General features: G+C 39.7%; 1 protein-coding gene across 2 annotated transcripts in view; it reads left to right on the top strand.

Moving 5' to 3' along the window:
- The window catches only part of TAF1C-like (TATA box-binding protein-associated factor RNA polymerase I subunit C-like), a 103,953-nt gene extending 98,258 nt beyond the window's left edge, over nucleotides 1-5,695 (top strand). For both annotated transcript variants that reach the window (XM_067158732.2, XM_067158731.2), the window contains exon 11: nucleotides 1,843-5,695. In XM_067158732.2, coding sequence (XP_067014833.2) covers nucleotides 1,843-2,135 — 293 coding nt within the window. In that variant the 3' untranslated portion in view covers nucleotides 2,136-5,695. The remainder of the gene's footprint in view (nucleotides 1-1,842) is intronic.
- The last annotated feature ends 11,069 nt before the right edge of the window (nucleotides 5,696-16,764 follow it).

Genomic DNA, 16,764 nt, shown 5'->3' with positions numbered 1-16,764 from the left:
GAACAGGTAAGGGACGAGGGGAAGATCAGAGACCTCGAGCAAGTTTACCAGGACAAGAAATTGAGGGTTTAAAGAGTAGTAGACGAGGAGAAGATAAAGTGCTGGGAGAAATCTACTCAAAAACTGAAGGAAGGCAGCACAGGAAATATGAAACTATTGTTCAGAGTGATCAAAAACAAAGGAATTCAGTTGAAGCCATCAAAGCAATTGAGGATCCTAATGGAAACCTGGCCACGAAAGAAGAGGACATCAGAGAGGTTCTGAGGAATCATTTTGATCACCTATTGAACAGGACAGAAGCAGCCCTTAAGAAGATGCTGCAAGGGAAATCCTCAGGAATCGATGACATCAGCACGGACATTATTAAAGCAGCAGGAGTCCAGGGTTTACAGTGGCTACACAGAGTTGTCCATGCAGTTTGGAAAGATGGCAAAATACTTACTGATTGGAGCAAGAGTGTCATTATCCCCCTGTTTAAGAAAGGAAATCGCCGAAAATGCTCCAACTACTGGGGAATAACACTCCTTTCTCATGGGCTTAAGATTCTTGAGAAAATCTTAGAGAGCAGATTGCGTGTTATCCTAGAGCCACAGTTTGAAGAGAAACAGTATGGCTTCAGGCCTAACAGGTCCGCAATATCCCTAATCTTCAGTGTCCTTATGTTAATGGAAAAATATTGGGAAAAGGGCAAAGATCTGTTTATGGTTTTCCTTGACATTGAGAAAGCATATGACAGCATTGCAAGAGAGTAGATATGGGAATGCCTGAGAAAAAGAAATGTGCCAGAGGGACTGGTGAGGAAAGTTCAGATGCTGCCCCATTATTGTTTTTCACCATCATGGATGATATAATGAAGAACATCAAGAAAACCTCTGGTGAACTAAATGTAATGGCCTTTGGTGATGATGTTATGATCTGGGGAGAAACTGAGGAACAAGTACAGTCGAGACTCAATGAATGGAAGGTTAAGTTCCTGGAATTCAATCTGAAGTGAACTCAAAACAGTAGTGATGGCAATAAACAGAGAGGGACAGCCAGCGAACATCATGCTAGGAAACCATCCACTAGAAAGTGTGGAAAGCTTTACATACCTTGGTAGTGTAATATCTCGCGATACACTAGCCACAAAGGAGGCAGCATATAGAGTGCAGAAGATCTCTCAGTTTTACCAACAAGTATGAATACTCCTCTGGGATCCCAGAGTACCAACAAAAAACAAAGCTGGTGATGTTCAATCAGTACTTCATACCAATCTTAACCTATGGTATTGAAACCTGCCCCCTCACTAAGAAAGACTTATCAAGGTTGCAGGCATCCGAGATGAAGTTCCTTAGGTCCACAATTCAAAATACCAAACTGGAGAAGTTAAGGAATGATGTGGTTAAGTAGGAAGCTGGGATTGTTACATCATTGTTAGATCGGGTCAGCATGTCCAAACTGAGGTGGTTTGAGCATGTAATGAGCATGGAGACAACAAGGACAGCATGTGTTTACTTAGAGCGACATGTGGCAGGGAAACGGATGGTGGGAAGACCAAGAACCCACTGGATGGACCTCGTGAAGATGGACATTGCCGATCAGGGAAGGACACTGGAGGACGTTATTAACAAAACGTATCTCAATAAGACAGAATGGAAGAAGCTCACCAACAGTACCCGGGAAACTGGAACTGTAAAATGATGATGATGATGATGTTGATGATGATGATGATGATGATTATGATGATGACGTATATTTATATAGATACTGCTAAGGGTATATTAAGCATTACACTGGCACTATCAAAAATTGCTAACAAGGTTGAGAAAATTAATGGATATTTTGTACCTTATATTGTTACAGGTCTCAAAAACAAGAAACTGAAGTTAAGGAGAGAAGGTACCCCAGAACCGACAGTACCGGAGGCCTGGCAGCGCTCTAAATCCAGCCTGCTCAAGAGTACAGATGTTATGTCGTCTATACTACTGGAGATGTGGGATCTGGATGAATGTCCTGATTGGTCAGAAGAGGTACCTGAAATGTGTGAGGAAGATGCCATTGAGGAATATGAGGCCGTTAGGAAAGTCAGCTCATGGCTGGAAAATATGTCTCACCCCAGTCAGGTGGATGAATCGAGTTCAGAACATTCAGATTGAAATGTCCCAGTCTCAGGAATAATGTGTTATCAGTAGAGCCTTAATTTGTAACTGAAATGTGTGTTCATTTTAAAAATATATTTAGTGTTATGCAGTAATGATTTACAGTCAAGTTCTGCTTATCTGTCATAAATGAATCAGTGGGAGTGTTGGTTAATAGGAAAAGAGAAAACAGTATTGCGAATGCTTACAGTTGCTTTCAGTCACAAACAGTTGAATTAGAGATACAGTAGCTGTCGTAGTGGGGAAATGACGCTGTGCTCGGCCTGGCGAATGTAAGAGAAGAGCATGTGACAGCGAGGACTTCAGACCTTGTACAGGCATATCACTAACAGTTGACTACAGGATGGATAAGTCATGAGACCTCACTGCATTTGATCACTGCCAGGTTGTCAGCACCAGATGTATGGGCCAATCCATCTTTGAAGTCATGCAGGCACTGGGCTATCCAAAGGCCACGTATCAATAGAGTACCGTGAGCACATGGATGCATTGATGGATTGATGGCGGATCATCGGATTGTAAGAGTGGATAGATGAGCCACAGTGCAACATATCACTCATCAGTTCAGTGCTGGACGACGACTTGTGCGAGTAGCCACACCATCCAGAATCATCTCTTCGCCATGGGGTACAGAAGCAAGCATTCCACAAGGATATCTCTGCTCAGCACCCATTACAAGGCAGAATGACTGAGATGGAAAAAGAAACGCTGCTATTGGACGCTCACAGCATGGTCAGATGAATGAAAGTACCAGTTGGTACAAGTCGATGACCGGGAACGAGTACATCATCAACCACACGAGGCAATGGATCCCTCTTGCCGACAGGGTACAGTTCAGGCCGGTGGTGGTGGCAGTATCCTCATTTGGGCACTGTTCACGTGGGATGAAATGTGATTCCTGGTACATTTGACAACATCCCTCACTTGTAAACATTACAGGAACCTGCTGGCAGATCATGTTCACACTTTGTTAGCCTCTTTACAGGCGACCTGTACCTTCAGCAAGACAATACTCCAGCCTATCGCTCCTGAATTGTAGCTGACTGGTTCGATGAGCACTCCACGGATGTGAAGATGCTTACCTGACCCCCGAGGAGCCCTGATCTCTATCCCGTTGGGCACATTTGGGATTCTGTCCAGAGAGATGTGCATGCCCAGACCATGTTCGACCATCTTCATGGATTACGGGAGGCTGTGCAGCGATCATGGATCAGTATAGTTCCCCAATGCTTCCGGTATCTTGTGGAGTCCATACCACGTCGCATTGCACTGTCAAGGGGAATGGGGGTTCTGCAAGTTACTAGCTAGGTATCTCCAATTCACTTGCTCATGAGTGTATTATTAATACAGTTTCATTTGAACATAAAGGGATGTTGATACAGATTTAAATTTGTTTCAGAAAGTTTGTAATAGACTTTTGTTTGCCTGCCAACTGTCATGTCATGTACAGTGGAACCTCGATTATCCGTTCCCGGAATTTACGTTTTCCCGGATCATGCATTCAAATTATGTGGTCCCGTAAGCATCGTAATTAAATCACATTGTAAAATTCCTGCATTATCCATTCCTTGAAGAAACGATTTCCTGGATTAACCGTCCAGAAATTACAGTCCCATCAACATAAATCCTCGATCAAGCATTTTTCAATAAACTATACCTCACGAAAGGATGACTATGGCATATTTATGGATCTCAGCGTTAATGCCCCGTCATTGCAATAATTAGAGCAAGTACTGTACTGGAAAAGCGATCAGCAGTGAACTAGCATATGGGTCCATCTTAGCATCGAATTCGGGTGGTATTGTTTAGAGAATCTCGGAAATTATAAAGCGGAGAGTGGCCACAATAATTGTAAGGAGATTCACACCAGGAAAATGTTGGGGCTGTACCTTAATTAAGGCCACAGCCGCTTCCTTCGAACTCCTAGGCCTTTCCTACCCCATCGTCGCCATAAGACCTATCTGTGTCGGTGCGACGTAAAGCCACTAGCAAAAAAAAAAAAAATTGTAAGGAGATACAGAGCATTTCGACAGCTCTACTTGAAGAGGAAACGAGTTTCATCAAATGTTCGCACTTATAAAACATCCACATTATATCCAGGGTTAGATGTATATATTTTTACTTTTTCCGATTGGATTGCCGAACAGGTTGCACCTTACATACAAAAAGCCATGGGTGGGCGGTCTTGGGATTCCCTGTTACTGTTTTGGTCCTACTATAAGACTGGGAATTTTACGTTTTCGTGTTAAAAGTAAAAAACTGCAGTCGTTTTATTTGCGCACGTTACATGTAAATAGTTTGTGTCATTTCCAACTCGTACTGACACGTGTAGCGAGCGCGCTTTCCAGCTGAGCCCAAGGTTTACATTAAGGAGTGAGGGTAATTGTTTCCACCTGTTTAGCCAAATTGTTGATGGCTTTCATTCATTTGCAGATTTTCCATTTTCCCGTGTTTTAGGTTTTATTTTAATGGTCCCTCCAAAAACAGAGAATCGAGGTTCCACTGTATTCTCTGTAGAAAAAACACACCAGTGCTGCAGGTATCCTCTTGTTACTCTATGTACATCAACGATGCTTCAAGGGCTTCGAATCCTTCATTGATGTTTTTGGGGCATCAACTCGATTTCTTCCTCTATTGTATCTTTTTCACCATTGTTGAAAATGCCAAAAATGTGCATAGTTTTACCTGAATTATCTTCACAAACGTGTTGGATAAAACAAAACTTTGGATAAGCAAAAGTCAGTGGAACTGTACTGTAATTTTTAAGTCACATCTTCAGGTAGTTTGAGTTTTGTTAATTTCTCTTTACATATTATGGTGCATGTATGACTTTCTGCATTTTTCATTGCATAATTTACTATTTCATTGTGCATACAAATCTGGACTCTAGTTGTCAGTGACATCTTTGTAATAATTTTTAAAAGAAAATTTTAAATTTTACCTACCTAAATTTTGTCTTTTATCATTCCTAGTCATGTGTTGAATCCTGAGCCTGAAGGTTTGTTGGATCCCCAGTAGCTAAACTAACTGACCAGACATCCCATATTATATAGCACCATTCTGTATTTTGATTAGGCATTCTATAATGCTTCAAACATTTTGCAAGCAATCGTCCGCATTTTCCGTATAGATGTTATATACTGTTGAAAGAAGTAAATAAAAACACAGCAGTTCCAACTGATCGATACTGTTTATTTGCCTAAGACAAACTAAAAACTGTAGAACATGTTTCATCTACTTTCTAGACATCCTCAGCTACATATGTTTAGGTGTATTGTATAATTAAGACTGACGCATTTGTACTATCTTCCTTCAGGCTAGCAACCCGTCGGAAGGACATTTGATTGCTTTCAAGTCTTGCAAAAAGTAAAATGCAAGACCGTAACGGGTCACATGGCCCAATACTTGGAAGGAAGATGATGATGATGATGATGATGACATTCGTACTATCTTAATGTTAAAACACATTAAAAACATTAAAAAATTTAAACTCAATTATACTAAAAAGTATGTGTCATGAACAAAAGGGGGAGGCCTTCATGGATGGAATGGAAATATGGTACGTTACCTAATTCTCGCTAAAATATCTTGTTAATAAAAATAGCTTGAAGCTATAAAGTTTGCCATCGTCACTGTTCATGTGTTGTATACAGTAAAAATTTCTTGATAAAATCTTCGTAGCAAATCTAGCAGCAATTCACTAAATGTACATTTTGCGCCCCCGGAAGGAGCTGCCACAAATCAAAAAATTTGATTTTGAGTTATTGGGTAGAATGAATGGTTCATGTTTCATCTATGTCCTGAAAAAGTGCCATAAGTCAAATCATGCTTCTATCGTTGCTATGGCCTATGTTTCAGTTTTCTGCTCACTGGAAAGTTACAACTTAAATACTAGAAGACTGCCACATGTCAGATAATTTTACCACAAATGTGAGTGATGATAAAGTTATCTGGAATGATATTAAAGTGCTACGAGCAAAGGATACACCTTTCATTTTGGAATACAAGGCAATCTTTTGGGGAAGACTTCAAGCAGATAGATGCAAGGTAACAACAAAGAGGACATCCTCAGGTAGGATTGTTAAGGTTGAAGAAGGCTTATAGCAAATTGCTTGGCATATCTGAAGCGAAGAAGACGTATCTAAAGGGTACGTTTATGCTGCAGCTTCACTGCTGGCACGTGGATGCTCGCGCTAGCATCTCGCTGCTGACTATAGCCAGGCTGCTCGCCATGGAGCTTTTACCCTGCAGCAGCCCCGCGCACACGCTGCTGGCAGCTCTCAGTTGTAGTCGAAAATTCAAAACAGAGGAACTGATAGTTAAGGCGGTTTGTATTTTGCATAATTTGATTATAGATATAGAGGGCATGAACACTTAGGCCCGGTTTCACAGTTTGAGTTTAAGCCGAAGCTTTAGTAAGCCACGCACGCCGCTTAAGCAAGGCTTACTCTTTGGCTTAAACACTACGAGTTTCACAGTAGGGGGACCATGTGCAGCTTTACTAAGCTGAACATCTCCGAAGTTGGTAATGCTTGCACATGCGCAATGATTCAATTCTCATCTTTGTTTACATCCGTAGCCTATGATTGATTGACTTGTAGGTTATACATCGTTTATCAGCCAAGATAATTTAGAAAAATGAACGGAACATGTGATTCCAATAATAGTAACAAAAATTAAGTTTAAAAAAGGTCACTCGCCCGTCCTGCTGACACGTATTACCACTACAGTCTAAAATGGCCATAACTTCTGAACCATTCATGCAAATAATGTCCTGACAAGGTTATTGTAATCCTTATAAAATACTGGAGGAGGCCAAACAATTTATTTCGATGAGGAATTCGAGGATAATATCGAAATATTTATTTAATGTTAAGGAGTTATATTTTTTTTTACCGCTGAGTATAGCATTAAATGGCTTCTAGAGGGCAAACGGTTGGAAATAGGTATATACCATCCCGGACTTTTTTTGTAGAGGTTTCTATGCTCTACAATTCGTACACTTACACTTGGGGTCTATCGTTGATGGTTCACGCAGCGTAAGCCAAGAAAGCAAGTGACCGACCGACATTTTTCTCTCTTTTACTGTATATCGGAACACAGAAACTGTATTATTTCACGAACCTCGAAATATATTCAGAAATATAAGTTATTTAATGTTAATGTTATTGGTTTTACGTCCCACTAACTATGAATTTGAGCACCTTCACCACAGGACTGAGACAGGATCGAACCTGCCAAGTTGGGCTATAAGAAGGCCAGCGCTCTACCATCTGAACTGAATCCTTAGCTTAAACCTCAGTTTCATACAGCTTAAGCCAGTCACAGATAAGCTCGGCTTACCACTTGCACCCCCCACTGTGAAACTCGTCCAGAGTTTAAGCTCCCGCTTAAGCCCGATCCAAGGCTTAAGCGTATACTGTGAAACCGGGCCTTAGACTACCAAGACGTACTTCGAAGAGCTACCCCGTCGAGGAGAAACAACACAGCTTCAGCTGAAGCTTTTGAAGTGCAGAATAAATTCAGAGATTTTTTTAACGAGTGAGTCGCAGTTCTGTTGACAAGTGTATCTTACAATAATTTGGTGTACTGAATGTGAAATAAAAAGTGTAAAATGCTTCGCGTGGATTTTTCAGTGCATTTCTACTGCGGGAGTTGATTGAAGAATGAAGCTACAAATGCTTCATTTCGTAATTTAATAGTGTACTTTTGAATAATGTAAAAAAAGGGGTTATGGGGTATCTCATTTTGACTTTAGTTAGGTCTCCTAAACAAAATGTGTTTACAGTTTGAAAAAATAACTGTCGAACTTTCCATGTAAGACGAGGTACTTCATATAAATCACCTGCTTGTAATGATAGAGGTCCCCTAAATGGCAAGAATAAAAAAACAAAGTTGACGTAATCGTTACTCATTCTTTTGCCACATCATGTCATAGTTTGATGATGATGTTGTTGATGATGCTTGTTGTTTGAAGTGGACTAACATCTAGGTCATCGTCCCTTGATGGTACGAGAGGAGAAGAAATGGATTAAAAGTTATAATTAACCCACTGACTGGGATTAGAAAAATGATAATGATCAGGAAAATTATTATGATTTTAAAATTAATGGATCTAATTCACAGTGCCTTGTTTTCCTCTAAAATTAAAAAGAGTAAAACATAATAAAATTGAATAAGGCACTGACATAGAAGTAAAATAATATATTTAATTCAAATTAAAAATACACAAAGATTAACACAGTCAGTAGAAAAAAATAGTTTTTTTGCTATTTGTTTTACGCCGCACCAACACAGATAGGTCTTATGGCGACGATGGAATAGGAGAGGCCTAGGAATAGGGAGGGAGCGGCCATGGTCTTAATTAAGGTACAGCCCTTGCATTTTCCTGGTGTGAAAATGGGAAACCACGGATAACCATCTTCAGGGCCGCCGACAGTAGGGTTCGAACCCACTGTCTCCAGGATGCAAGCTCACAGCTGCACGCCCCTGATCACACGGCCAACTCACCCGGTAGAGTAAAATAGTAGTTAACAATAAAACAATTGTAACACAAATAGAAACTTCACTTTTAAACACGATAAAACAAGCCACTCTTCCTCATAAAACATAGAAAAAGGTCTATTGGCCGCTCGTCATCTCGTTACTCCTTTCATCCCATATGAACCTCTTATGATGATCCGCATGGCGCTGGTTCCAAATCGCATTGCGTTCAAAGACAGTTTCAGATAGCAAGTGGGCAAGTGATCACTGAACGTGTGTATAGAATGCGAAGAGAGGAAGAGTGGGAGAGCACGTGACCTTGAAAGAACCAATCACAGCCCAAGTTACAGGATAGCCGACGATGGGCCAGGCTCGAAAATCAAACGTGTTTGAGATCATGGATGTGGCGAGGATAGCAGCCAGCAGTGCAGCTATGAGCCAGGCTCCAGGATAAAGGCAGCGATTGAGATCCATAGGTTTGTTTCATCATTGCTTAACATCGAGCAGTGAGGCTTGGTGATGTGCCAGCAGCCAGGCTGCAGCATAAACGTACCCTTATGCGATGCCAGTCTCATTCCATCTGTGCACCAACAGTATTACAGAGACCATTCAACATGAGATGCATACAGCAATAAAGCATCAGTTAAACCTGAAGAGTAAGGTTCCTGTAAATCTCAACAATTTTCTTATGTACGGCGCTGTGACATTTCTTTGTGTATCGTTCAGTGTTATTACTTTCTAGTTGGAAGAAAGTGTCATGTGTTTTGCTGGATGTACTATTACTTCGGTATATCAATCAGTCACCACTGACTGATCTGCATTTAGGGCAGTTGCCCAGGTGGCAGATTCCCTATCTGTTGTTTTCCTAGACTTTTCTTGCATGATTGCAAAGAATTTGGAAATTTATTGAACATATCCCTTGGTAAATTATATCAATCCCTAACTCCCCTTCCTATAAACAAATATTTGTCCTCCTGAATTCCAACTTTATCTTCATATTGTGATCTTTCCTACTTTTAAAAATACCACTCAAACTTATTTGTCCACTAATGTCATTTCAGGCCATCTCTCCACTGACAGCTCAGAACATACCACTTGCTTCAAAACTACCTTAAAAAATTGCAACATTATTTATTACGACATACCACTTGGTCGAGTAGCTCATCCCCTTTCTCGTAAGTCCTCCCAACCCAAACTTTGCAACATTTTTGTAACGCCACTCTTTTGTCGGAAATCACCAAACAAATCGAGCTGCTTTTCTTTGGATTTTTTCCAGTTCTCAAATCAAATAATCCTGGTGAGGGTCCCATACGCTGGAACTGTACTCTAGTTGTGGTCTTAGCAGAGACTATAAAGTAACATATGACATATATATACAGTTTATGTTATTATGATTGTGTTGTTATGATCTGTCACATTGATAAATCTACGTAATAATGTTCTTACTTCTTTTGCTATGTTTATTTGCTTAACGTAAAATTTCGTTCATAGATGACAATGAATCATCATTGTTTTCTTACATCCCTGATGGCAATAACGAACTAAGCGAGGTTTCTCTAATACAGTGAAACCACGTTAGTTCATTCCTCATTAACACGTTTTCCTGCTTAGCACGTAGTAAATTCAAAGTCCCAATTCTCATCATATTAAATCTACATAAAAATACCTCACTTATAGCGTCCCGAATTTTCGCTGTTACAGCTTAGTACGATCACATTTTTCCTAGCCCTGAAAATTTTATTTGTCATCCCTTGCGAAACAAACGTGATTTACAACTTGGGTAAGAATCATTGCCACAGTTGCGTGATTACGGAAAAAAGTGAGCCTATTTGTGCTTGTATTCTATTCAGAAGTTAGAAATGTATTTTGTGTTGAGTGGTACAGTGAAGTTTTTTTGCGTGATACGGTAGCCTGTATCTTGCTTACGAACATAATCGTATGAAATTGACTAGCATGGTGCATATTAGTTTTGTGATAGCCTAGGTATTGATACAGAAGAAGTGAAATTCCTTTCTAACGAAGAAAACATTAAAATCTTTCAGAAAGTGGACTGGCATCCGCATCTTTAAGCGCGCAGAGGTCACGAATGTTGAACTCGCACCTTTGAGTTTCAACTTGGTCGAAGTTTTTCAAAATGGCAGCCAAAAATCATTCTGTTCTGTCACAGTCGAACATGGCCGAATGTAACCTCCAATTCAGTGTCTAAGAGTGTGACCAAAATATAGTGTTTTATAATCCACATCTCTGAAATAAAAGGTTTCTTGGATATTTTTATTGGCCCCCATGCATGTGTTTTATATTCTCTCATGTTTTTCACACTTTTTAATACTTTCCTCTCATCTTGAGAAATGGTAGTTATACACAGTTCAAAAAATTAGGGGAACATGTTTTTGAACGTATGCCATGCTCCACAAAACGATACCTCACACCCAGGTATAATACCAACTAAACCTTTATTTTTTACTGTTGAAGTATACAAAAGAACATCGATGGGTTCGTGTTCATTTTCAGAATACGAACGGAAATGTCCAAATAGGGGTGAAAACAAAGCGATAACAGTCCCCCAGGGTGGATTTTTATCACAGTTGGAGAGCTTCAGTATGGTGTATGTCCTCCACGAGCATTTATCACAGCTTGGCACCTACGTGGCATGCTCCGTATAAGTCAACGGAGGTCACGTTGCGGTATCAGGTCCAATTCTTCAATGAAAGCCTGTTCGAGGTCTTAGAGAGTCTGTGGTGGAACAGGACGTCCACGAACACTTCTGTCAAGCATATCCTACACGTGCTCAATGGGATTAAGGTCGGGACTCACTGCTGGCCATTCCATCTCTTGAATGTCCAAGACAGTTGTGGTGATTTGCGCTACATGAGCCTGGCATTGTCGTGCATGAGTAAGAATTCAGGGCCAACACCGTATGCAGCAACCAACACATGCTGTAGCAGTATCTGCTTAATGTACCCCACAGCAGTAAGATTGCCACGGATGACGACAAGATCCGTACAGCCATCGATACTGATGCCACCGCACACCATCACAGAACCTTGTCTGAATTGGTTGCCTTCCTGGACAACATTTGGGATGTACTGCTCACCATGGCATTTCCATACACGTTGACATTCATCACGCTGTGTCAGGGGAGTTTCCAGTTGACGTGCGTACAGGCAAACAGAAGGCGAGCTGCGCGATGCTGCTGCATTGAACAGGGCACTCGAACAGGACACTTCTCTCAACCTGTTCCTTACTGTCTGGTCAGACACCGTGAATCCAGTGACCCTCCTGAGGTCTTGTTGCAGTTCTCTGACAGTTGCTGAATGACGTTGCAACGCACAGATGGTCAGATATTGGTCATCCTGTGGGGTTGTCATGCGTCCACGACCTTGTCCATCCTTCCTGAATCAAAGTGACGGCTCTTGCTACTTGAAGCTTGTTAAGATGTCTCATGGGATGTGCTGGTTGACGTACAACATGCTCAACAGTAGTCTGTGTACCTCACAACGACACACGGACGCACCGCCATTCACTTTGTTTTGAGGGGTCACCTGACAGTTTAATGCATGGCTACGCCTACAGATGCAGTATAACTTCGATTTGATATACCCTGAGTAGCTAAGGTCTCCAGGTATGCTGTACGACCAGTGGAATCCCTTTTACCAAATTAATGTTCATATACCAGATATTACCAAACATGTTCCTCTAATTTTTTTTAAACTGTGTAGTTTTCACTGTACCCGCAGATACACGACGTAAAATGCCTTTGTTTCAGAAAAAATCGTATCTAATGTTTCCATATCCCTATTGGATAGTTTTTATTCGTATATTGAGTAGTACATTTTCTCGCTTAACACATTCATTTTTGATTTCTCCCCGCAGAAACGTCTTAACAAGGTTTTACTGTACATAGGTTATTATGAAGTAATAACAACAATGTACGTATATTGTCTTAATGCCTAAATCAATGTTTTCATTTTGTTACTTACCACTAAGGACCATTTCCCTTTATCCATGCACCATAGGTGAGAACATAAAAACTAGTCATAGTAGTGTAGGCCATTTGTGTTGTAACTATCTCTTATAATTATAGTCAAAATTCACAGGTCTCTTTATTGTCCAGCTGCTTGGCCGAATGACCAGTATACTGGTCTTCAGTTCAGAGGACCCCAGGTTTGAACCGTGGCCGGTCCAATAATTTTAACTAAATACGTTTAATTCCTCTAGTTCTGGAATTGAGTGTGTAATCATCCTAATACAGAAACGCAACGCGCAATAGTGTCTACACATAAGGTTAGCTTCAGGAAGGGCATCCGGCTATAAAACTGGGCCAATCCGTGGGAACAATCCTTGTACAGCTGAGGTCCTAGAGAACGAAATTAGGGATATAAGTAAATTAACTGAGGACGAATTACGATGCAAGTCACAGAATTTCCTTTGAAGATGCTTAAACGAAAATAGTTTTCAGCTAGGACACTTAAGGTAAGGAAAGCTTTTGATTTATTTCCTGTTTTTTAAATAATAATTAGATAGTATCCTAATTCCTTCCAGTTGAAGAGAACAGCAGCTCTCTCGGTAGGGTTCCAGGCGACCAGTTAGTTTACTATACACCCCTGGTTGAGTTTGCTGAAAACACTTGTTTCTTGATCACAGTATATTATAAGATTTAAATTTAGGGCAAGGGGTCTGAAAAATGTGATGGCCAAATCTTCACAAAAATAGATACAGTAGTTTTTCACAAGAAAAATACGTTTGTAGTTTAAAGGTGCCTAACAGCTAGGTCATCGGCCCACAAGAAAATATGTATCCAAATGACCTTACGGTTAAAAAAAATGGTAAAAAATACTTAACATTTTTGGCAATTGTTAACAAGTTTAATGTGTTGAAAATAAGGATGCAGAAATTTTTTTTGTTATTTTTTTCATCCTCTGTCTCAAGACATGTGGCTATCTACAGTATTGACATGGAAATCCCATATGTATATTTTGGGATTTTCAGTCCAACAAGAAAAAAAAGTTTTGGGAGGGGGGTAATTAATTTTACATTTTTAATAAATCTTGAATAAAAGCCTTCTTCAGAGAATAGCAGATAAGCAAGATATCTTTATCAGGGTTCCTATTTTTAACCTAAATCTGTTATCCCTGGGGTATTCCAGTTTTCCCTGCATTCAATTTAGTGGAGTATGCTCAAGCATTTTTATCATACTCTGGAATCATCATCTTGAAACATACTTTGTACGAACACTTACAATAGCATAAAGAAATTGAAATAAATGTATTATAAGTCAAACAAGCTAGAACTTATCATCAAGTGGATTATCAGTAATCCCATTGTACACAGCCACTACAAGAAACACAACCACCAACAAAAATGAACTACATTACTCACAGAAAGCCATCAGTCAATCACTCTTCAAACTAATGCCTGTGTTCATCAGAGACCTGAAATTGGCGAGAGTGAGCTTGCTAGTTAGGTAAATGCACTCATAACAGAAACGTATGGGTTACGTGTTCAGAAAATCGATACTGATCTGCATTTAGGGCAGTTGCCTACTAATTTGTCTACTAATGTCATTCCATGCTACCTCTCCGCTGACAGCGCGGAACATACCACTTAATTCTAAAATATCACACATAAATTTATTAAAATCCAGCTATTCAATACAATACAAAGTTGTTAAAATTTTAATTGAATTTGTTAATGTTTAGGTGGATTTTAATAAATTTACGTGTGATATTTTAGAATTACGTCAAATTCAATACGGATCAACCATGAGATTGATTACATGTAACATACTACTTAGTCGAGCAGCTTGTCTTCTTTCTCCAAAGTCTTCCCGGCCCAAATTTTGCAACATTTTTGTAATGTTACTCTCTTGTCGGAAATCACCCAGAACAAATCGAGCTGTTTTTCTTTGAATTTTTTCCAGTTCGTGAATCAAGTAATCCTGGTGAGGGTCCCATACACTGGAACCATAATCTAGTTGGGGGTCTTACCAGAGACTTATATGCCCTCTCCTTTACATTTGTACATTTGTATCAACTATCAATGTAATGATTCATCCATACAGTTGGAGAAGTTCCAATTTACTTTTTGGTCAATTTCTAGTCATTGTATGATAATTTTAATTGCTTCCTTATCACAAATTCTGGGTTTTAATTAATGTACACATTTTAAATCTATGTAAATATCACCTAAAGCACAACTTTTTGTAAAAAAAATTTTCAAGCATAAGACCATTGTATTTAGTTTTTAAGTTCTGATGTTTAATTGGTTTAAGGACTTGATCTTAAGATTATTATTAGGCTGAAGATACCCAAAACTAGGGCAAAACTTGTACCTAATTAGTATATGTAATTCATGTAGGATTTTTAATGACTACAGAATATAATTATATTGAATAGGTGGACACAGTATATTTTATTCTTGAAAGAATTTTACTTATACTTCTACAGTTCGACAGTAACATTTTAAAGTCATCACTACTTGATTCCAGATCTCTGTACCCTTATCACTGCTCCCTAGACAACCCTGCTTCCCTATAACCCTTCTAAACAAATTTCTTAACTTATATGTACCACTGCGATTTTAGTGAAGGCCATGTGAGCGCAGATCCTTATCTCCTACTCACCCATTAGGATCTAGAAATCTCACTCCCAGTTTCCCACATACCCCTCCATAGTCTCATTTAAATTCCCTATCACCCTCCAGTCAGTATCCCTCTTACACTATTCCACTGATAACAATCTCGCTTCCTTAAACTTCACCCTGATGAATTTACCAGATCCCACACATCCCCAACTATGTTGGTAATTATACCGACTTGCTTTACGTTGATGGTACCGACATGAAACTCTACCACCTTCTCCCTCCCCTCCTCCCTCTCTTCTACTTTCCTCAACATCTGCCTCAACCTAATTCCTGGATAACGCTCTACCCTGGTTCCCTTTCCTCCACACACATTTCCCACATGTCTAACAATGGAATCCCCCATGACCAGAGCCTCAGACCTACCCACCTCATTTGATCCCCTCCCCTCCTCATCAGCTCTATCTTTCCTGACAGCTGCAGAAGCTACTTCCTCCTCCCTTTTCTCCCTCCCATGACCCTGTTCCACCTGTCTTTTCCTATCCCCTACTCTACATTTCCCTTTCCTACCTTTTCCCTTCCTCCTACTTCCACACATCTCAGCAACAGTTCCCTGTACCTCATCTTCTCTGTTCTATCTGTAGTGACTCGTACTGATTTCTCACAGACACCTGTCCTGAATTGTGATCCTGAGTAGAGCCCTTAGTCTGCTATCTCCTTCCCCTTAGAACATTAGACCACCTGTCTTCTACAATTCCTCCCTTTCCTTCGCATCCCTATTTAACACCTACTGTATCCTGCACTTCCTTCCTGTCTTCTGAGAGAATCCTAATTATCTCCCTCAAACTCTCCAACGCTTTCCTCATACTCCTCAATGCCTCGCCACACCCACAGTTCTGCACTTGCATTCTTAGCCATTCTTTACAGAAAAATTAAAAGAAAAGGAAAAATAACTTATGTGCAAAAAAAAAAAAATGAAAGGAAAGTAATATAGTCTAGGATGATACACAAAGATCACACGACAATGGGGTAATCAATATACTACTACCCTACAATACTACTTAATCGTACTCTATTTTTATCCTACAACACCACAACAGGATAAAAACTGCCATTAATTACTGAATACTGAAAGGAATACACAAGAATTACACAATTCTAAACTGCAGTTAAGCCTATCCTAATTACAACTACAGAATTCTAGTAAGAGAATATCTAGGGATACCTCTACTATACTACACAAATATTTTACAATAATAGAATAAGCACACTAATTTCTAATAAGATATTACTCATATACTACTGTACAGCACACTACAATAATTTTAAACTACGTCAGACGTATCCTCATTACAATAACGTTTGTTAACACCAAGCACAAACAAAAATAAAAATTGCAAGTTTGAAATTTGCAAGAACTACTCAAAGATTACCAACAAAGCTAAATTATTTTTTTTTGTAGCGGTTGTTCGAGGACAACAACCGGCAGCTTATGACTTTTATGTAAGAATCCTAGCTTGCAGGAATCCGGCAGACACCGAAACAGAACTGCGTAAGTTTGCTT

Source organism: Anabrus simplex, chromosome X (genome assembly GCF_040414725.1).
Source record: "Anabrus simplex isolate iqAnaSimp1 chromosome X, ASM4041472v1, whole genome shotgun sequence".
Classification (NCBI taxonomy): domain Eukaryota; kingdom Metazoa; phylum Arthropoda; class Insecta; order Orthoptera; family Tettigoniidae; genus Anabrus; species Anabrus simplex.
Note: the sequence above shows the minus strand (reverse complement) of the source record. Positions and strands in the feature narration are given on the sequence as shown.